This window comes from Microtus oregoni, unplaced genomic scaffold, assembly GCF_018167655.1.
Source record: "Microtus oregoni isolate MIOR12 unplaced genomic scaffold, Mior012 000015F_ref0000493, whole genome shotgun sequence".
In the NCBI taxonomy this organism is placed as follows: domain Eukaryota; kingdom Metazoa; phylum Chordata; class Mammalia; order Rodentia; family Cricetidae; genus Microtus; species Microtus oregoni.
The window spans coordinates 23661206-23684307 of NW_024543074.1; the positions used below are offsets into that span (position 1 = coordinate 23661206).

Below are 23102 nucleotides of genomic sequence, written 5' to 3' on the forward strand. Positions count from 1 at the left end.
TTACTGGCCCCACAACTTGCTCACACTTGGCCTCTTAGCAAGGGTACGCCAATGGGGGACTCACTCCCGGACCTTCTTGGAAAAGCGAGGATGCGGGTGGGTGCGTCGAGTAGACTCCCGGATCTGGTGCTCGGGGTGGACAGCGATGCCACCCCCACCCCGCCCCAGGCCGCGATCGATCCCTGCCGTTCCCGGCCTCATTACCGCGGAGAGGGGCCGGGGCTGGCAGAGGAGCCAGACGGCTACGGAGGGGGCGGGGAGTCCTCCTTGGCTCCCTGGCCCGGATTAAATATTTACTATGTTTTGTTTGGCCTTTGGGGGAGGGACGGAGAGGGCTGTCGCATCGATCTGGAGCTGCCTGGCGGGCCAAGGGGCGAGGGCAATGCCAGGCCCGGTGGCCCAAAGCGACGCTCCCGAAGTGGCACCCCCCAACACACACACACACACACACACACACACACACACACACACACACACACACACCCAGGTCACCAGCAACGCTCACAGAGCTGGGTTGTGGCACTGCTTAATCGCAGGGAGCCGCAGCAGGCGCTAGCTAGAATCCGGAGTCCCATCCTGGTCCCTGGTCCCTGCGTCTGCTGGCTCGGGACGCAAGATACCTCACAAGCAGGCTCTCCCAGGATCCTAACAACAACGGACGGTGTTCTCCTCCCCTTTTTACAGTTGCGGGCTAGGCACATGCTGGGAACTAGGACCTGCTTCTAAACCTCCAGGGATCTGGTCACCAAGGTCTCTCTGGCACTTTCCTACTCGGAGGAGCACGGCAAGTTCGCACTGGTGCACTCTGCCCCACTAGGCCGGGTTTGCAGCAGAGAAATGGAAAGGGGAGTGTTCTTGTTCCCACAGGGCTCTGTGAGTGCTCTAAAAACACCTGCTGGGTGTGTACTCAGATGGATCCCAGGGGCCCTTCACACACGCGCACGCGCACGCGCACGCGCGCGCGCACACACACACACACACACACACCCCTCTCCTCGCTCTCTCTCCCATGCCAAGTCCTAGGCATCTAGTTAACACTTGGCACAGGAAAGACACAGCTCAAGCCTCATGGAGTGCAGTGGAGCAGCCTGACAGTTCCCCTTCCAGACACCATGGACAACAGCTTGCTGGGCGGATAGATGGTCACCCTACAAGGCAGCGGGCACCATATTAGGCACACTCTTGCCCAACCTTGACCTCATCTGCACACATGCCCACACGTATGCATGCTAAGGAGTGGCTGCACAAGCTCATGACGGGTATCCACTTATATCCTCATGCCTGGTGTAGTGGTTTATTCATGCTTCCAGTCCTAATACTCAGGAGGCAGAGGAAGAATTGGGAGTTTTAATCCAGTCCTTTCCTCTAAACCAAAAGCCAAGAAAACCGGTTCATAATCAGAACTTCCCCATCCCCATCCCATGTCTCTAGGCACATTTGGCAGCACTCAACATTCACACACAAAAAGCCTCAACCACCTCCTTCCCTGCAATGGTATACACACACACACACACACACACACACACACACACACACACACCTGTCTCCCATCCTTCATAAACTTGTGCACACCTACACACCTATGCGCCGACATGCCTATCCCTACCATATCCTTATACAGTGTCTACAAAACACACACACACACACACACACACGCACGCACACACGCACGCGTGCACACACTGACTGCGGGCGGCTGGGGAAGAGCTGCAGCCTCCAGCCCTGCTCCTATTTAAAGAGAAGCATTGCTGGAAAAGGAACAAAAGCAAAGCCAGCTATAAATAGCCACCTCCCTCCTGCTTTTCCTGCCCTCAGGCCGAGCCTTGCCTTCTCTCTCCTGCCTGGGGCCCAGAGTAGCCCTGGGGGGGTGGGCAGCAGGGCCCCAGAGGCCATTTGGCCAACCACTGAGCACTGGAGCAGACCAGGGTCTTTGGGCCTCGGTGGGTGCAGGGCCACAGCTCCAGGCCACCTGCAGCCTGCCCAGGGTGCCTATGCCCAGCACAGAGGGAGGAGAGGCCGCCTGGGCCATGGCTGCTGCATCAGCAGAACTGCAAGCTGCCAGCTGCGGGCGGGAGGAAGACAGGAGCCAAGCAGCAGCCACTGCTGCCCTGGTGCCACCTTCCTGGTCAGGCCCAGGCCTTTCTTGATTGGGCTTCTGTCAGCCTCCTGAAAGCTACAGCCAGGGATGCTGGGTTTTCATCAGAAAGTGGCATGGGACTGGGTGTAGTAGTGCATGCCTGGAATCTCAGTACTAGACAGGCTGAGGCAGGAGAATGGTCATGAGTCACAGAGTGTGGGGTGTATTTGTACCTATAATTCCAGCAATTGGGGTTTCTAGCAAATGCATGGTGGCTCACAACCATCATAACCCCAGTTCCAGGGGGATCTGAGGCCATCTTCTGACCTGCACAGGCACCAGGCACACACATGGTGCACATGCATGCATGCAGGCAAAACACTCATACATATGAAATAAATCCAGCATTTGGGACGTGAGACCGAGTGAAGGTGAGGAGTTCAAGGCCAGCGTTGGCTGCATAGTGAGTTTAATGAGACTCTGTCTGTGGGGGGGGGGAGTAGAAAAAAAAATTACACAGGGCACAAGGTGTGGTGGTTCAGCCTTCAAGCCCAGCACACCACAGAAGGCAGACACAGATAAGTTCAAGGCCAGCCTGGTCTGTTCTGTGAGTTCCAGGCCTCTTAGGGCTGCATAGTAAGACCTTGTATGAAATATAATAATAATAATACTAGGTCAGGAGGATGAGGAGATAGGCTTCCACTTGTCTTAGTCAGGGCCCTGAATACACCTCTGGTCTCAACCTCCTTTTGGAGGGCTGTTAGGAATGAAGCTGAAGCAAAGCAAAATGGTGGTGCCTGGCAGGGCCTTGGGAGCTCTGGTGAGTCGGGGTGGGAGCTGACAGACTGCCCTCGAAAGCTGAAAAGATTCCGTTAAGACAATAATAGATATTTCATTTACTCTGCATTTACCATGTGCCAGACACTGGGCTGTCTTCTCCTTGTTTGATCCGCTGTGAGGTTGGTTCTGTTTATTTTTCCAAGTCACAGATAAGGAGACAGAATTGGAGGCTTATTCTAAGGACCCACAGATTTCCAAATGCTGAACCAGGGTGCAAAGCAGAGCAGCAGCAGAGGCCAAGCAGTCTCCTTAGGTTGCGCTAAGATGGGGGGGGGGGGGCTGGCTCTCAGGCTAGCCCTCAGTCCCCAGTGGAAACCTGGGCTGCACTGGGCAGCTACTCCCAGGTTAGTACAGGCTAGGTGAGTTACAGGGAGGAAGACTACAGGGGTCCTTTCCCACTGAGCTGCTCCACCAAAATCTGCTGTCTCAATGCACAACCCCCTCCCGCCCCAGTCCCTGGCTTCCTGAGGGGCCTCTCCATGCCAGCCTGGGGGAGGGGAGGAGAGCACGCAGGCAGACCTACTTTCAAGGCTTTAATCCTTTTTGCTTAAAGGATTTTTTTTTTTTTTTTTTTTTTTTTGCTTGGGGAAGACTTGGTCTGATCAGAGGAGAAACGCAGGGAGCTGACAAGCTCCGGAGGATGGGGGGTAGAGAGGAGAAAGAAATACATATTTATTACCCTCAATTATTAAAAAACAGATAGTACCAGATCTTAGGTCCTGGTAGACACCACAGCAGCATTTGTTCAAGGACTATTTTCTTGCCTGCTTTCTCTTTTTGGTTAATTCTGTTGAGATGGTAATGTGGTTAGCTTATTAGTAAAAACACCCAGCCAGTTAGTTCCCAGTGGGACAGATAGGTTGGCAGGCCAGCAGTGAGTGAGACACACAGGGCCAGTGGCCAGGAAGGGTCCACATGCCTGGTATAGGGAAGGCACAGATCTCAACTCAGCAGAGAGAGGGGATGGCACAGGAGGGGGTCTGTGCCCTCATTTTGGACTCTATGGCCATTTCTGTCCCCAGTGCTCTCTGGGACAAACCCTCTGTGCTCAGCAGCCTTCCCACAGGATGGCTCTTCTTTTTAAAGGGGACAGCAAGAGACAAGTCAATGGATCCCAGCTTCCTTTGCTGGGGAGGTGATAGCTCTCCACCTGAGCTGCCGAGAGGTCACAAGGGGCACAGTGGGCTCCCAGGACACACTTGTCCCCGCCAGAAATGTATCTACCTGCTGAGAAGGCAGGGACATGAGCTCACACAAAGATGACCCTGGCTCTCCATGCCTCTTGTAAGGGACCTGAAACACACTATTGCCTGCCTGGAGGCTGGCAGACTCTGGCCTCTTTATTGTAGATTCTGTAGCAAGGTGGATCCAGGGCGCGGCAGGCCCTGGAACAAAGAAGAACAAGAAGATGGCTGGAGAGGGACGAGCAGAGGACACACAGTGGGCCTCTGCCAGAAGGGCTGTTGAATTCAAAGGTGACAGAGGACAGCAGCAGGGTTGTAGGGTGCCCTGCTCTTCATTAGGAAGACACTTTGTACCCACTTGGTCACCAATCCCAAATCCCCAACAGACAGGTGCCATTCGCCCCATGGTTGTTTCATTTTGAGACTGTCCTGTAGCCTTGGTTGGCCTTGAACTCGTTCTGTAGCCAAACCTGGTTTTGAAAACCTGGTCCTCTGCCTCCACATCACACCTTCTGAGTACTGAGCCCCTGCGAATTAAAAGCATTTGGTCAAGGTTAGGTCACTGGTAAGTGGCCAAGCCCAGACCTGATTCTGTCTGATTCCACTGCCCTTTCGCCTGTCTGCTTAGCCAGATCTGCAGAGGATCCGCTACAGGGGAGGAAGCCTCGCAGGCCAGTCACAAGGCCCAGGGGAACCATGCAGGAAGTTATGTCCATTTTGCACCACAAGACCAAGGCTTGAGGTTGAGGCTGGGTTTGCTTTTCTGATCATGGGCCTGTTTTCTGAGAGTAGAGGCCATTGGGAAGTCAGGGCTGGAAAGGGCAGCAGTTTGTAGATAAGGCTCCCCACCTTTTGGTTCCCCAGCTGATAAACAGTTAAAGGATGCTTTCCACTACTTCTCCCCATCCCTGAAAGACAGGGCAAAGAGTTCAGCTCAGAATGAAAAAACTCATTCCCAAACAGGTACATCCTCCATTCCTATGATGCCAGCCCTGAGACTCCAGTCTTGGCTACTCTCAAATCTCTCAAGTTTAGTTTCGGCTCTGCATGGCAGGCCACTAAACTTCAAAGGATAGTCAGGGGAGGGTAGGAGAAAGACAACACAGAAATTCTTCAGGGAAGGAAGTTACTCACATGGATGGTAATGCTCACTGAGCGCCTGTTCTGAGTCAGGTCGCAACAAAGTGCCCCAAGTTTTGTATGAACAAAGTAGGTACTATTACAACCCCATTTCATAGATGGAGAAATTCAAGTTCAAGAATGAGCCAGGTGGTAGTGGCGCACACCTTTAGTCCTAGCATTTGGGAGGCAGAGGCAGAGGCAGACGGATCTCGGTGAGTTCAAGACCAGCTTCCAGGACAGGCTCCAAAGCTACACTGAGAAACCCTGTCTCAAAAAACAAAGAGAGAGAGACACACACACAGAGAGAGAAATTAAGGTAACAGCTGGGTGGTGGTGTGGTACATCTTTAATCCCAGCAGTCTGGAGGCAGAGAGAGGTGTATCTCTAAGTTCCAGGACAGCCAGAGCTACAAAGAGAAACTCAGTCTGGAAAAAATCCAAAAACAAACAAAAGATTTATTTAATCTTGTTTTATGTGTGTGAGTCTTGATTGTGGGTATATATGTGCACCATGTGAATACCCAGTGTTCACAGAGGCCATGAAAGGATATTCCCCTAAAATTGGAGTTATAGGCAGTTGTGAGCTGTCATGTGGGTGCTGGGGACCAAACCCAGATTCTCTGGAAGACAAGCCAATGCTTTTAACCACTGAGCCATCTCTCCAGCTCTGGAGCGACAATTTACAATGCTGTGTGACTTTGGGAAAGTTATTATAATTCTCTGAGCCTGTTCCCTCAGTTGAGAGATCAGATCCCTTTAGTATCAAATTTCAAAGAATGTATAATTTCCCCCATGTATCCCAGAATGACCTGAACATGCTACGTAGAGAAGGATGACCAGAACTGCCCTCCCTCTTGCCTCTGTTACCCAAGTGCTGGAATGTAAAGCATTTGCCACCATGTCCCTTTTGGATGGTGCTGGAGACGGAACGCAGTACTTTACAAATGCTAGCCAAGTACTCTACCAACTGAACTACATTCTCAGTCTAAGATCCTGAAAGTCAATCAAGTCCCTCAGTGCAAATCAGAAGCAAGGGACGTATTCCTCTTCACACCTATCCTCAGAACTTTCCTATAGTCACAAACCACCCAGCATCAAAGACAACGGATGCCTTTGTAATCGCCCTCTTGGCTTCCCCAGCAACCTTTTTTACTGGATACTAAGGCCATGGTTAACACACACACACACACACACACACACACACACTCATATGTACACACACACAGAGGTGGGAGAGAGATAGGGAGGGGCACCTCCTTTCTGATTCTGGCTTTGGGTTCTAACTAGATGCTGGTGAGTCACGATGGCTGTCACTCAACCCCAATGATGGCCTTCATCTACACAGCTCCCTGCACAGCCCCACCTCCTTTCTCAGAGGTCACAAAGCACGGGGCTAAATCTGACAGATGTTGGCCAAGATGTGGTCTCTAACAAAAGTCCTGCAAATATCAGGAAACTTTGCATGGTATATTATAAAACATTTACAGCCACTGGATCTTAGACTCTGGTCAGCACACACCTTTAATCCCAGCACTCAGGAGGCAGAGACAAGAGGATCTCTCTGATTTCAAAGCCAGTCTGAACTACATAGTGAGTTCTAGGCCAGCCAGGACTACCTAGTGAGACCATGTCTCAAAACAGCAAAAACTGTAGTAACTGGGCTAGGTGGAGACAGTGGCACATGCCTGGGATCTCAGTCATTCAGGAAGCAGAAGCATCACTGGGGCCCAGGCATGCGAGGCCAGCCTGGGCTACATAACAAAGCCCCATGTCATAACAAAAACAAACAAAAGGCTTAGCATGGCTGGAAATAAAAGTGTTCAGGAGACAATTAGGACAGGACACAGGACTGTAGAAGGAAGCAGCACATACCCGACAGGCTGACCTTCCATGCACTTGCTCCTTGGGCTGTGAGATTTCCGTGATTTTTCTCCTTTTCGAATGCCTGTGGTTTTCTACCATGGCTATGTACGATTTGGCAAGTTCAAAAAGATTACTCTGCGGCTGTTGAGCTAACCAACTCTCCTCCTCCTTGGTACTTAAGCGTCTGCAATAATAAATTCCTGCCAATCTATCTGACCACTAATCTGCCACGTGGTGACAGGGACAGTGACAATCTGATGGCCTGGGGTGGCTCGCACAGCCCTCTTGTCTCTCACCTCTTCTTCAAGGGCTCCTCTCTCACAAAGTCTGGCCAGGTGGGCTGGAGAGGTAGACCCTCCCCTCCAGCCACCTGTCCCTCACTTGAGACCACCTGCTCTGACACCTACGCCTTCATTTCCCTTCTCTCCAGCCAGTGGCTTCTCCCCACCATGGGGCTTCTCCCATCAGGCTAAACTCCTGAGAAGTAGTGACTCCACTCTGACCATCAACCTGCTCCCTCCTGGACCACAGTAAGATTCAGTCACCCAGGAGATGGCAGGGGATGTACCCAGTGGCAGAGTGCTGGCTTCACATCCACAGAGCCTTGGGTTTGATTCCCGGCACGGCTAAAAGCAAACCAAGCTAAGTGGGAAATGACAACGCCGCAGAGGGGCTCAGGCCTGGCCAACACCGATGGTCCATGAAAGCGAAAGTGCGAGGTGGCAGATGAGCAGACAAGACCGCACAAGTACTCATCCACGCATGCGCTTTGCCGTATAAAGGAAGGGCTGTGGGACAACCTCTGACCACACCTTGGCCACAGAAATAGCCAAGGAAAGTGTGTGACCCTGAAGCAAGGGGCTCACCAGACCCAGCAAACCTCCCTCACTCCATCGTGACTGGTGCCTAGATCTCCGATTCCCTGACCAAGGTGGCTGACATAATTGGGATGGGTCCCAAGCCCTGGTCCTCTCCAAATAAATGTCAAACTAACTCCCCAGGCCACACCTCAAAATGCCGGCTCTGTCCACATCTCCAGAGCAGCCAGCTATACCAACAGGCATACCCCTGCCTCAGGGCCTTTGTACTTTGCTATCGGGAGCCCTCGCCCAGGTTGAAGTAGGTCTGATCGCCTACAGAGCTTAGACTTTCTCTCTGCTTAGGCCCCGGTTCCGAAATCGCCTCCTCAGAAAGGGCCTTGCAGCCCATGTCTCTAAATCAAAAGCTCTCCAGTTACCGCCTATCCTTTAATTAACTCTGCCGATTTTCTGCTAAGCACTCAGCCTTACTTGAGAGATTATAGTCAGTGGTTTATTACCTATTTCCCCACCCCCACTCTAGTGCATGCTCCATAACAGCAGGGGACTTGGCTTGTTCGTGGCATCATCCCCTGCCCAGATAGCAGTAGGCCACCAGTCAATAGCCATTACATCTAGCCAGGTATGGTGGCTTCCGTCTGTAATTACAGCATTTGGGAGGTGGAGACAGGAGGATTGACTTCAAAGCCAGTCTGGGCTACATTTTGAGGCTAGTCTCAACTACAGAGACTGAACCTGCCTCAAAACCAAACAAAGAACAGAATCCCGAGAGTTGTGACATTCCTATTTGTGAACCGGCAGAGAGCCTTCTCATACGCTTCTTGCTTCATCCCATGAAGAGAGAATCTGAAGGGAGCCATAGCCACTGCGTGTCCTGACAAGAGCCGCTGCCTGGTTGACTCAGTCTGAGTCTTTCCGCTGGTAAATCCCTGGCAACACTAACAAGCAGTGCATTGTGGGAGGGGAAGCAGAAAGACCTACTTACAGAGTAACCTCCGGTAGCCATATTGAGCCATAGGCAAGATGACAACCCAGGGATGTAAAGGAGGTGGAACAGACTGGGCAGGGGAGAGGCCTGGAGGGGAACTACAGCGAGGCTGCATCCTGAGCTGCCTTCCTGGAGGCTGGGGAAGCACGGGGTGGCTCATCTCGCGCCCACACTTCCATTTCCAACTAGCCTTGATTCTGCAATCTATTGTGTCCTCAAGGCAGCAGCACCAGGGGCAGTGGGCCAATTACAGGAAGAAGAAAGTCAGCCGCAGCCAGACCCTGGACAGCCTCTGCCCCATCGTTGGATTGGGTGATAAAATGTGCCCCTTGGCCGGCCGCTTCCTTCTGTCTGACCCTGTGCAGGACCGCCAGCCTCTCTCCTTCTGCTCGGATTTTCTACTGAAACCACAGGCCTGGGCAGCAACCCCGAGGCCACCTGTAAGGAGAGGAGAGGCTCAGTTCAAAGGAGCAAGTCATTTCCACAGGCTGGAGAGGAGACAAAAGAGCAGTCTTCCCACCCCGGGCACCACCTGCGCTCAGCTGCGGATAGCAATTTCACCTCCTCGTGTTCACTCCAGCCTCATTTAAACAGTTCAGATCTCGGAAGCCCGGAGTGTCCACCAGAGGTTTTCATTTGCCATGGAATCGATTGTGTAAATTTTGTTCCCTTCAAAATCTGCCAAGTCCAAACCTAAACTTCTCCAGTTGAGAGTGTTGTTTTTCCCCCACATAGAGCCGGTCCTGCCTTTTTCTGTGCCTGGGAGGAGGAGACAAAAGGAGCTGGGACAGCTCTGGGCTCACACATTCCCACATTCTGGTAGCCTCTGAATCTCCTCCTGTGACTCGAACTAATTAGACCTGAACTTGTTGCTTTTGGGGTGAAGGTGGGAGTTGCCCAGCAAACACCACGGGACCCTGCCCTACAGCTTCTCCTGGCGCCAGAGACTCTCTCTCTCTCTCTCTGTGTGTGTGTTTTCTGAAATGCTCTAAAGTTAGCCAGGAGTCTGAAATCCCAGCTAGAAACCAGGGTAGAGAATGGCTGGATAACATATTGAGGCCTGTCTCAAGGAAACAACAAAACCTGGAGGATTTCATGATTTAATTAATCTTAGGGCTGCAACACAATGGAAAAGTTAACTTTTCCTGCTAAGTTGTTTGTATCTGAGTCTATGTGTAGAATTAATTTACCAGCCGGTCATCCATCCCATGGATGCATGATACTTCATACAGGATGCTGGCTTAGTTGGATCCTGATAGAAAACAGTATCCATGAATTGAGTATTTGGGTTTTGTTTTGTTTTGTTTTCTGCAGACAGGGTTTCTTCCATGTAGCCCTGACTAAACTGGAACTCAGAAATATGCCTGCCTCTACCTCCTGAGTGCTGGGATTAAAGGCATGTGCCACCGCTGCCCAGCCTTGGATTGAATTGTTTTATGAATCTGCAAGGTAGGAACAGGGGAGTTGAGGAACCCTGAGACACACACTGGGGTTGCAGGAGGGAAGGGTGTATCATATGAACAACACAAAACAGCAAAGAACAGCGCTGGCAGGAACTGGTGGCAGATGCAGCCAGGTCCTGCCCACAGCTCAAGCCTGGACCATTTCAGTTTCCAGCAGCCTCCCTCCCGCTCCAGCCCCACCCCCACCCCCACCCCACCCTTGCTTTGCCAGAGACTTTCTGTAGCAATGGAGCTGCTGCTGGCTTTGTTAACCCTAGAGCAGGCCAAAAGCACCTAGGCATCAACACCTCCCCAGAAGTCATGTTTGGCCCCTGAATGCTTGGTAGGGGAGTAGAGTATAAACCCACCAGGCTTCCCTGCCTTCCTCTCTGGGTGAGATAAAGAGATGCATGCTCTCTCAGACTGTACCCCAAAGTTTGCCAGGTGAGTTTAAGTTCTGGATGGCAACAGTGGGAAGCTGTATGACAAGGGCATTATTTTTGGCTCCTTGCCTTCTCTCTGTCAGCTCACCACTAACCCCAGGCAGTTCCCAGGATCTCTGCCCACATAAACTACCTGCTTGAATCTTTTTGGGCTGCACTTTTGGAAAAACCTGTGGGTTACTCTTCTTATGGGGATACAGAGAAGTCATGGTGGCTTGCCTCTACTTGAAGATAAGCCCATTGTTGAACTTGGATAAGTCAACCTTGTGGGGCAGACCAAGGGTAGTGAGGAGGTTTAGCAGGACAATGGGGAAGGAGGTGACCAGTATTCTCATGGGACCGAACTGACCATCAGGCATAGACAATAGAAAAGTCATTTCTATAAAGTGGGGTAAAACAGGACCCTTCCAGGTCCAGGGATGCACTCCCAGGAGGCAGGCAGGGTGTCAGCTGCCGTCTGGAGATTAGGAATGTAGAGGAAAGCAACCAAGAGTATTCTAGGCAGATTTATTTGGGCAAATCCCTAGAGATGGGGAAGAAACATGATTCAGTAGAATGGAAAAGTCGTTGAGCAGACCTGGAGCTTAGAGTTCAAAATAGGGAATGGGGAGGGGGAGGTGGGAGGGCTTGACAGCCAGGCTAGGAAGTATGGGTCATGCCCTGCAGGAAAGAATCTCTGAAGGTTTTAAGCTGGTGAGTGACGTGGCACCCATAAATATGTACAATCTTAATGTGTCAGTGGAAAAAAAGTAAACCAGAGAATGACAAGAGCAGATAGCACTGTGGAATCCTGGCACAGTGAAGAGCCTACTCTGGGTGAAGGCAGTGGAGGCAGGGAGGCAGCTGGCCAGGGTGGAGGCTTGGACAGCAGCGGGGGGGGGGGGGGAGCTCATCCTCTGGGACTTCCGGTTCTAGGATTGAGATAGATGCATGGGGATAAGATGGTGCTAGACACCAAACTGGCCAAAAGAGGGAAAGAGCCAAGAAACAAAGGGCAGGAGCAGGAAGAACACCAGGGAAGCTAGATTTTGAGGTACCAAGGAGGCAACAAGTGAGGACATCTGAGAATCACCTGAGGAGACTGTGGGCATCTGAAGCAGCGCGCTCTCTGGGATCAGCAAGTGGTACCTCAGTGGAAGATGGCAGAGGAGATGAAGCTGAGGAGGTAAGTTGAGGAGCAGCAGCAACAGGCGACTGGGAGAGGCCCAGCAAGTGGTCGTTATGGAAGTCAGGAGACAGGACAGGCAACAGAGTCAAGGTGCCACGCCATGAAGCGAGATGTCTAGCTTGAGGAATGATGATGTCGTGGGGAGGGGCGGGAGCGGCAGACAGGATGCTGCCTGCACAGATAACTCCTCCAGGACACCAGGATCCCTCAAGAGAGGAAACCTGTTCTCAAGTCCTATGCTCCAGGGAGAAGGATATTCTCCCTGTTAACACACTAGTGACCTTCCAGTGTGCAAAGCCTTACTAGGATGGATCGCATGGGTTTCACAAGCCTCTAAACTGGAGAAGCAAGCAGGGAGGCAGCCAAGTCTCTAAACTGGAGGAAGGCAGGAGCTCTTTCCTTAGCCATGGCCAGGGCTCTACCCTTATGCATACTCCTGGCTCTGACACTGGAAAGCATTGAAGACACGGTTCTACTGCTGAAAAGTATTTTGAAGGCCGGGAGATGGTGGCACACACCTTTAATCCCAGCACTCAGGAGGCAGAGGCAGGCAGACCTCTGTGAGTTCAAGGCCAGCCTGGTTTACAGGAGCTAGTTCCAGGACAGCTCCAAATCTACAGAGAAACCCTTTCTCGAAAAGCCGAAAAAAAAATATTTTGAAGACTATCAATCGACCCATATTATAAGTGGGTAAGCTGAGGCCCAAGGAGGAAGAAATATGCCCAGGGCCCTAGTAAGTCAGTCACAGAATGAACCTTCACCCCGTTCCAGGACTCCAACTATGAGGTTCTTCTTCCCATGATTCCACAGTTTCCAGAAGAAAAGGGGTGTCACCAAGGCCAAAGCCAGTTTTGCTAGAGTACTGTAGTCAGCTGGTGGGGGAAGAGACTGGAAAGCAAACACGCAGTACAGCGTGTTGCGTGGAGCATGTGCCCAGGAGAGGTGGCAGGTGAGCAGTTCACAGTGCAAGAGCCTCTCTCCTCCAGTGTCCTGCTGGTCCAGGCTGTCCCCACACTGAGTGACCACTCCAGGCTCTGTGTCCCCTGAGACTGGCCAGTTCCTGGCCCATCTCCCCACATGTTCCTTCTTTCCCTCAGCCCGCCCAGACAAGTCCATGAATAGAACATTAAAGGCAAAACCTTCTAACAGAAAAAGCAGCTCCCTGGTAGGAGTCGGCCCACTAAATGTCAAACACAGAGCAAGGCTTCCTGCCTTGTGTGCTTCTCGCTAATGGAGGCACCTTGGCCTCCACATCCCATCATCCAATAGCCCTATAAATAAATCATCGTAAGAAGAATGCCAATTTTTCCCCTAGGGCCTCATGAATCTCTCTACATAAGCCTATGTAAAGGCCTCCTTCGCAATCAGCTGGTCACGAGCCCAGAGAGAGCCATGATTATCTGGAGGCAGAAGTAACTTTCATATACCTCCATGGGTGGAGAGTTGGGAGTCCAGCTTTTCCCCTGACTCAGGGAAGACTTTTGCTCTGTTTCCTATAGACTAATCAAATTGTCACCATGATGCTAGCACTCTCTGGAAAGAAGCCAGTGAACTGCCAAGAGGCTCTGTCTCTGGGGGCTGTAATGGCCCGTCCCCTGGCAGACGTGTGCTGAGTCGTGCCCACCCACCCCCTTATAGGGCGAGCCACACACCCACTCGCCAAGCTTTGTCCCCAACATGTGGCACACAACCGCAGTGGCCCACCCACTCCCGGGGCCCCCAAATGAGTGGCTCACCATTCCGCTGTGGCATCAAGCCATGCTAGTGGATAGGAGCGTGGGTGCTCACATCTGTGCCAGTGCACTTGGGGTGTGCTGCTTTGCAGCAATGGACCTCGAACTCACACACTCTGAGAGCCTGTTGCATGCTCGCCAGGTGTGTTTCTGCACACACACGTGCACGCACACACACACGCACACACTTCATCGGTCAGCCCTCTTGCTGTGCTAGCACAGAAGCCCCCAGAGTGAGTCTCGTGAGTCAGATATCAGGGGCTTGTTTGCAGTTTCGCCTCCAAACTCCGCTGACTGATGAGGCAGTAATCACAGGCTCACGAGCACCCATTGTATCCATTAGATCAGATGCCTCCTCAACTGAGTGGAGGGAAGCCTCCCCTCTGAGGTGGGATTTCACGCTTCCACACCCCGACTCAGCGAGACTCTGCCTTGCTTTGCGTGGTTATTTACTGCGGCTGGAAGGGCACAGAACCAGCCCTGAGTCCTGCAGGTGTCATCCTGGCTGGTAGGCCATGACTGGACCATGAAAAGAGAAAAGCCGGTACGGGTGGAAGCATTTGTCTCAATCAGCCTGCCAATCACCTGGGCAGCATGTTGCTCTAGGGAGTAGCCACCCACACAGTGTGGGTGGGGCTGTATTGGCCAGTCCTGTTAGCCTGGAAGAGGTGCCAGGGACAGCGGCCACTGGAGACGGCTGAGAGTGTTGACTGGCCCACAAAGGCTAAGGTTTTGGGCCTTTCTGGAGACTGTGAAGCTGACTTAGAGCTCCTGGCCAACTGTCCTATGTCTGTTGGCAATAAAGAGGACAGAGCAGCAGTAGAGGAAGGAATGGGTCTGTCCAGACTCGAAGGGGGACATCAAATAGAAGATACAGGAGACGGAGGTTCAGGAATCTGGGTCCCAGGCACGGAGCTCTCTGGGGGAAACTACCAGGACACAAGTGACTCATGAGCACCCCACAAAACAAATGTCATAGAAACCAAGACAGATGGGCACATGAGACGGTGGAGCTTTGGGGTTGAGAGGGTGAGAAAATAGTGTGGGCTCTTGGCAGAGGCTTGGACTACAGCCAGATATAACAGGAAGTTAGGTGGAAGACACAAACCCAAGGACAACGACACAAATATGCCTGTGCCTCAGTTTCTTTTTGTTCTTATTTTGATTACGCGTCTCTGTGTGGGGATGTGTGTGAGCACAGACGCCTGCAGAGGCCAGAAGGTGTCAGGTACCCTGAAGCTGGAGTTACAGGTGGTTGTGAGCTGTCTGATATGGGTGCTGAGAACTGAACTCAGGTCCTCTGCAAAAGCGGCACTCACTCTTAACTACTGAATCATCTCTCCATCCCCAGCTTCCTCTTCTTGAAAGTGAGAATAAGCACAGATGGATTTTACTGTGGAGATGGCATGTGGCACGCCCTTAGCCCACAGTAGGTGTAAGCAGATATGAACAGTTATTGTTAGTGGGAGGACAGTGGTGAGTTCGGAAGAATGGTCCATGCCCTGCTATGCATTTTCTGGTGGCATCTGAATCCCTTCCTAGGTTTCTCCTTCAAGCATGCTCTGAAGATCCAAGGTGGTTTGGCTCGCTCTATGAGAGCTAACCTAGTCCTGCCTCTTTGCCCTGTTCATGGGCATCTATGAAGGCGCTTGCACCTGGGCGCTAGCTTAGGCATGCCAGCGAGGGCTCCCTCCCTCATCCCTAACCATGACTCCTTTTCTGTTTCACTTCTCCCTCCCATACCGCTGCTGATAGACCCATAGTACTAAATAAATGCTCTACCCAGTGAGCCACATCTCCAGATGTGTGTGTGTGTCTTACTGTGTAGTCCATACTGATCTTTAACTTCCAATCCTCCTGCCTCAGCCTCCTGGGTGCCAGATTATCTCCATATGCTGCCATACTCAGCTAGCTCCCTGACTCACTTCTACCCAGGGTGGTCTGGCCGTCACACACCAAGGAAAGGGCTGCTTCCGGCACTCGGTGCTGAGGTCCTGCCTTCTGCTGTCTCTGGAGGCTCTGTTCCCGTTTTGCCAGCTATTTTGCTTCCTTGGCCATCTGTTCCCTCCCTGTCATCTCCTCTCTGCTTTAACCTTAACCACTACTTCACTGCAGATGGTACCAAACGGACCCGTTCTCGACATCCTTCATGATGCCTGCCCCCTCCGGCTCAGTTCATCGGCACGGACTGCTCTGTCCTTTCTCAGGCCCCATCCCAAAGATGTGTCTAGAGCTTAGAGGTGGATTCACTCCTCAGGCTCCCCCTGTTTGGTCCCCTTCTGTTGGCATCTCTGCTCAGGTTAAGAGGGCAAATAGCTATCCTTCCCTGCCTTTTCCTAATGAGACTTCCTCTTGTCAGACTTAGCCAAGAGCCTCTCTTGGCTCTATGCCCATCTGCTATGGTTCTCTACCTGGTCTCCACAGCAGTGTTGAACCCTCTGATGGGCTAGCGGCTGGTATGTGAAGCAGAGCCCAGGAGGTTCACTCCTACAGAGAAGGAACAATATTGATCCTGGGAGTTTGGCTCCTAGACAATTTCCCTATAGAAAATGGACCTAAAGGTTCTGTACCAAGAAATGGACCCCATGCTCTCATGACAAGAACCGGGTCAAACACACTGCCTATCTTATCCAAGGTCACCACTGTCCTTAGCTCATTTCTTGCTGGGCATGGTACCACGTGCCTTTAACCCAGGACTCTGGGAGACAAAGGCAAGTAGATCTCTGGGTTCAAGGCCATCCTGGCGTATATAGTGAGCTCCAGAATAGCTAGGGCTACACAGAGAGACCCTGTCTCAATACGACAACACAAAACAAGCAGAAACCCTGCGCCTTGTTTCTGCTTGCAGATGAGACCACGCCTCACCGACTTTACTTAGCAACCTCCTCTGCCTTTCCTCTCTGCCTGGGTGTCCCCAAAACCTCCTCTTAGCTGTTCTCTTCTGGAGGAAGGACCAGGAGCTCTGAGGAGAGGCACAGTTTCTGAGGGGTTGATGATAAAGAAGCATCTGGTGAGGACGGCTCGACCAGGCTGAATTGCTGGGCTGGGCTGGGATAGAAAAAGGTTGGAGACGCTGAAATTCCACTTCCCTGGCTGAATTTGGACTAAAAAAGTCAACTATCTCGGCTCTTTCTAGAAAAGATCTTATATTTCCCCTCCACATCTTTCCCACTGCAGGAAAGAGTGTCTTGGCCATCCATGAACCATATTCTCTTTTCTTTCCACTGGGGCAAAGACAACCCATGTTGTCACAATTCTGGGTCCTCATGTTCTCAGAAGGATGTAGAAATGGCGCCATTCACACCTGACTTGGGGAGACTCTCACATCACCTGACAAGGGACCTCTGTGGAATCCACTAGCCACCTGACAGCACCAAACTACTTTCTCCCTCTGCTTCCGTTCTTCTCACAGAGCAGAAGCCCACTGAGCTACCTGGCCAGCCCATCTAGATATGACCACCAGGAGAACAAAAGCATCTTACGGGGTTGTAGGCCTTAATCTAGAATTTGCTGAATTATTTAGGGATGGCATTAACTTATAAACGAGTGTTTGACTGATTTTGTGGTTGATGTACAGATAAATTCTAATGAAAGACAGCTACACGATTTTAAATTATTAATTAGACTGCCACTTAACAAAGCCTATTTGGCACTCTAGTTCCTTGCTTAACAAGACAAAAACTTTAAGGAAAGGGCTCTGTATTAGCCCAGGGGCTCTTGATTTGCATTCTGTTTTTATAGCCCTAAAAATGAAAACCATAGATCCTGATCTTAAGTGTTGTAATTCTGGAATGGCAAAACCCCCCAGCAGGCTTCCCTTCCTTCCTGGAAAATGCTGGATGGCTCGGGGCCTTGCTTGCCTTGATGCCTCTCATCTCTCTTGACCAGAGGCTTGCTTTTTATATCCCTGGTCCTGTCAGGGTAGATAGACTATGAGCTGGAAACACCGGCAGAGCAGCTGCTGAAGTCTTCAGATACCAGCACTGTCAGCAGCTGGATTTCACTGGGGTGCTTCTGGTTCACACAGTGGTAGCCAGTGGAGTCCCTTTATTAAGAGACAACGATATCTCCCCAACCCCCCAAAAAGGCCTGACAGAAATAACTTTACTAGGACAACCAGAAATCAGAGAGATGACTCTCATGGTCCAGGGCCTGTTCTCCCCCCTCTAGGAAGAAAACATTTCCTTCCTTCAAACCCTCATCCAAACCATAAACTATTAAGCTCACCCAGGTCCAGGACCCCATGCAGGATTCTGCACCAGCCAGGCAACTGCCTTCTCAAATCAACCTGTAAACCTTGCTGTTTGAAGCCTTTGGGAACAACTCCACAAACAGAAACTTCAATGATCACCTCCCTTGCCACTAGCCCGAGGCATACTTTGGCTTTCGGCATACACCTACAATCCACATCTGAACATCTCTCCATGTGTAGAAGAGACAAATCCATGGTATCAGACCAGCGACCCAACGAGAAAATTGCCCAGGAAAAGCACCAGAACAAGTCATTTGCTCTCACGGTATCCCATGAGCAGGCTCCAGGCCACCCACGCCCCACTCAGCCTTGGCAAGGGCTTCTCTGCTCTGTTTCCTTCAAGTCAACCCAGGTGTGAACTTCAATCGATGGAATCTCTCTAGTCAACCTCTTCTGTGCAGGAAGGGTGTTTGCCAAGCGGCAAACACACGTGACTACCAGGCTTCCAGTGACCACCTCATGAGCAGGGAAAGGTGCCTTCTCCCAGGGAGCATCCCCTCCCAGGATGCACTGGGGCTTCTGGCTAGCAAGGATACTAGAGAGCTCTTGAAGGCTGTTGGAGCCTCCCTGGGCACCTAAACCATATAACTAAAGTGTGTGGGCTGCTTTGTGGCTCATTTTTAACTGTAAACTGCCAAAAGACAAAAGACCAAAAGGGAAATGAGATGTCAGTTCTTCCCCATTATCTCCATCACAGACCTGCAGCCCAGACATGGCAGCCTTTTAAAAATTGCCTGGGAAGCCTTCCCGGCTAGAACGAGTCTACATGCTCTATGCCCAGGCTTTTCAGACTCCACTGTCTTCAGCTCTGTAAGATCACCTTCCTGTGCCGACACACTGGCCAGCACTCCAGCACTGCTGAGTGTCTGAAATGACTTTCTGTGTCTTTCTGCAGTGAAAGGAACTGGGGTGTCAACAGCAAAGCAGTTCCTCTAACTACTGCAGAGAACTGCCCCACGCCACAGCCAAAGGCAGTGTGTCGTCCCCCCTCTCCGTACTGTACTGACCACGTGGAGGGCACAAGTCATACACAAGTTTGTGACTGTTCTTACACGGTGGGGCAACCAAGCCTCCACGGTTGCCTGAGGCTGGACCACCACTCAACCCTTTCTGCTCACATGGAAGGTGTGGCTTTTTCACCCACCTGTCTGACCTGCTTATCTGGCTCTCTCTCATCATCGGGTATCTACTTCTGTCCGCCCATCAGGGGCTTTGCTTCCCCCACCTTTACCACCTCCCCCTGCCCGTTTTCTCCTTCCCCATCCTGCTGTGAGGTCAGAATCCTGTGCTTACGACACCTCGGTCTGTTGCCATGGAAACAGGGGCGGATTAAGGCTGGAGCGCGGAGCGCAGGGATCAGGCCCCTCCGCTACCTGAGCTCCCGCCTCAGCTGGCTCCCGCAGGGCGGGAGCAGCCAGCAGCAGACACCGCAGCTCAGCAGCCGCCGGGCCCAGGCTAGGGACAAGGGGGTCCCAGAGGGGCACCACAGCCAGCTCACTGGGACCTCGGAGCAAAGAAACACATGCAGAGGCGGGGAGCGGAGGGTGACAGGTCCGCGGGCTCACGTGTGGTCGGTCACCTGCCCTTTCTGGACCCGAGGGACAGCACCCAGAACGGCAACCACGTGGGGGCGCGGCAGGACTTCCCCGCCACCCGCGCCAACTTTGCTGCGCTCCTGCTGCCGGGGAGTCTGGGCGAGGTGGTCGCCGAGACAGCTCCAGTCAAGTTGAGCCTGGCTCTGGCAGCGCACACTGCCAGCTCGGCCTTAGCTGTCGCGTCCCTCTGATCCAGGCATAAGGAAAGTTTGAGAAACCGGACTTCTGGCTCTTGCCACTCCCCACCCTCAGTCGCTGAGTGCTCAGGGCTTGTCCCCGGGGATAAGGCTAGGATGCTAGGAAGATGCCGAGTTAGGACCCGCGGTGAGCGCCGGGGTCGCACGGTAACTGACCGTTGGCTGCACTGGTACCCGGTGCAGAAGCAGCAGAAGCAGTGGCAGGTGCCCGCGCAGGGGATGGAGCCTGCAAGTGCAAAACTTTATAATGGCAAAGCAAAGGTCCCAGGAGGCCAGCTCCTTTTTTACCAAAGGCTTCTACTCTGGTCTCTGAGCCCTCGAAACAGACCCCTGAGGCCTGGCCACTCGATCCACGAACAAACCCCATGTTTCGCAACAGGCCACCAACGGAATCTCAGCTCCAGCAGCAGGCGCACGGCGGGTGCCTGTGACAAAAGCCAGCCAGCTAGCGGGGGTCTGCTTCCGGGACCCATTTCCCCGGAGCTCGACGGTTCTGGGGACTTGAGGCTCTGCCTAGTTCCATTCAACTCCAACTTGCTCCTACGGTTCCCACTCACCTTTGCGAAGCATGTTGGCCGGGGGGCCGCCGCTCCGAGGTCGGCCTAAGCGCGCTCCCTCCTGGGGTCCAGATTCAAATCCCTGGGAGCCAGCTGCAGCTAATCCGAGCGCGTCGAGGCGGGGGCAAGCCGGGGATCCGCTTGTGCCCGGCGACCCGGTCCCGCAGGAGCATGGTGAGCCCAAGCCCGGCGCCCAGGGCACCGGCGCCCGCTAGCAACCGCTCCCAACCAACCCAGTGCGCTCGCTCAGCCCCGGGGCGAGTGGCTTGCTCCGCCGAGCAGTCGGCCTGATTTTGCCTCCCCAAACACTTTGTAGGCGGTTTTGAGGGGGGGACGCCGCCCCCTGGCCGGCCGGCCGGAGTCCCCTCTTCCCCGCCCCCTCGGGCAGCGGTTGCTGCAAAAGGGCGCTCACTCGCACAGCCCAGCTCCCGGGGAAGCGCCCGGCGCGCGTTTGCAGGACTGAGCGATCCGCGGAGCGGGGCGCCTCCCTTCCTCCCCCTGGCTTCCCCCACCTCTCTTCCTCCTCCCTCCCTCCCTCGCTCTTCAGTTCCCTCCCTCCCTCTCCGCTCCCCGCCCCCGCTCACGGAGCGCCTCCCATACAAAATTTATGAAAGTGCTCTCAGCTCGCGGTGCGGAGCGCCGTCCTATTCCCAGGGCAGCGGCGCTCAGCCGTGCGGCGCCGCCTTCCAAGGTGTTTTCGCTGCACCTGCCCCCGGGGATGATCCTCAGCCCGCGTCCGTCCAAGTACCTGCCCCAGTCCTTGGCGGGTCGTCGGGCCACTGGAACCGCCCTCCCCGGCCCCGCAGGCTTCTCCGAGCACGCACCCGCAGCCCAGCCCCCGCCTGCTCGCCCTTCGCGACTGGAGGTCATGGAGAGAAGCGGCTGGAAGCGTGTGCCCTCCCGGAGTCCTGATCACAAGTCCAACACCCTTGCCCCGTCTCCCTCTGACCAGTGCCCCTTCCTCCTGCGAGGCTCGACGGCTCTTCCCTGCCCGCCCCAGAACAGCTTTGTCAAAATAGCGGTCTCCCCATCCCGAGTCCCAAGACACTGTTTTTTTGGGGGTAGATTTGCGGGACAACAAGCAATCGAGGAGGTACAGTTGAAAATCCTATAAGGAACTAATGCGAATTCAGGTAGACTATCTCCGGCTGGAGGGCCGCTGGCCCCCACCGGTCCTACACAGACCCCGCCCTTGCGAGGATTCTCCTAAGGGGGAGAAGGTTATCTTCTGGAAAGCGGGTCCTGCAAGGGCCCTCTGGGCCAAGTGCCGGGAAGGCTCAAGCCAGCAGAGATCCTAGGTGGAGGCCGGCACCCCCTACTGGCCTGAGATAAGAATGACTTCGAATGAAGGAAAAAGACTGGGCCAGGTCACCCAGTTGAACACATGCGTTACACTATGTGGGAATTCAGTCAGTGAAAAAGAGAAGGTCCTTGTCTTCCTGAAATTTCTATTCTAGGACCAAATGACAAAAGTTCAGATGAGAGCCTGGAAGATAAACAAGCGGGGTGTTTTTCAGAAGCTCACTGTGGTGGGAGTGGCAGTCGGCGTGGAGATGGAGCTGATTTGACAGCTGTCTTCTGAACAGAGAGTAGAATTCCTCTGCGGAGTAAACTTGGCCGTGATAGGAAGATCAAAAGCAAGGCCATTATCATTCAGGTACTCAGGTACTCGGTACCCTAAGGTTTAAAGTCAGAACACCGGTCTCAGGACAATCCAAAGCAAATGATAGAGCCAGGTGTTGGCGGTACACGCCTTTAATCCCAGCACTCGGGAGGCAGAGGCAGGCGGATCTCTGTGAGTTCGAGGCCAGCCTGGTCTACAAGAGCTAGTTCCAGGACAGGCTCCAAAGCTACAGAGAAAGCCTGTCTCGAAAAACCAAAAAAAAAAAAAAAAAAAAAAAAAAAAAGCAAATGATAGAAGCCCCACAAGCTCCATTCAAGAGCATCTAAAGTTACCAGATACAGGAAGGGGCTGACTAGGAAGTAACATAAGGTGTGGGGGAGACTCAGAGAAGGTGCCCTTGAGGTCTGGGTTCAACAGGTTGAGAGGAAAGGGCACTCAGGAAGGATGGAAGGCACAAATGTTTGAAGATCTAAAGTAACCTTATTTAGTAACCCAGCTTGGTCCTGCTAGAGTTGGGAACACAGAGCCTTCCTTCTCATAGTCCCCGCCAGCTGTAGAACTCCTCTGACCCTGCACCGCCTGAGTTCTGCAGACTAAACTCTAGGACACCGAGACCTGTGGAGGCAGTCCATAAAACTAAGGCCCAGAGAGGCTAAACAGCTTGCTCAAGAGCACCCAGTGAGCAGTGATAAAGGGTGGGCTCAAAGAGGGTATGCCATTCCTTTCCCACCTTCCCATGCCGCCTCCCCATAACCCCCTTGCCCCACGAACTCCAATATATTGGGTAAAGTTGGGCGGCGTGAGTGTGAGAAGCAGTTATTTTTGGGTTTCAGGAGGGCTGGATGCTGACTTGGAGTCCAGCCAGGGGATGGGGGTGGCTGTAGGTGGGCACTGTGCTGTAATGGGGGAGGGGGTACATCGAGTCTGCCTTCTCAACAGGCGGTGATTACTCAGACATCTGAGTAACCCAGGAAGGGAGACCCCCACGGACACATGGAAGTATCCTCAACCCTGATTGGCAGCTACGGTGTCCTGTGCGGCAAGGTCTTAGGGACACATTCTTTGTTTTGCACTGCAGTTTTCCTCAGTATCACCTGGCTTCCTAACGGGGGCAGGGCTGCTCATGACTGATGGAAGCTATACAGCAATGTTACGACATGGGCATACCTTTGACCAGGTAAAGGCCCCAGGGGATGAGGC

General features: G+C 52.9%; 1 protein-coding gene across 1 annotated transcript in view; it reads right to left on the reverse strand.

The window, feature by feature from the left end:
* Rtn4rl1 (reticulon 4 receptor like 1) overlaps positions 1-20793 on the reverse strand; it is a 75732-nt gene extending 54939 nt beyond the window's left edge. The window contains exon 1 of the mRNA XM_041665648.1: positions 20279-20793. Within this exon, the coding sequence (XP_041521582.1) occupies positions 20279-20291 (13 nt within the window). The 5' untranslated portion in view covers positions 20292-20793. The remainder of the gene's footprint in view (positions 1-20278) is intronic.
* Positions 20794-23102: the final 2309 nt, after the last annotated feature.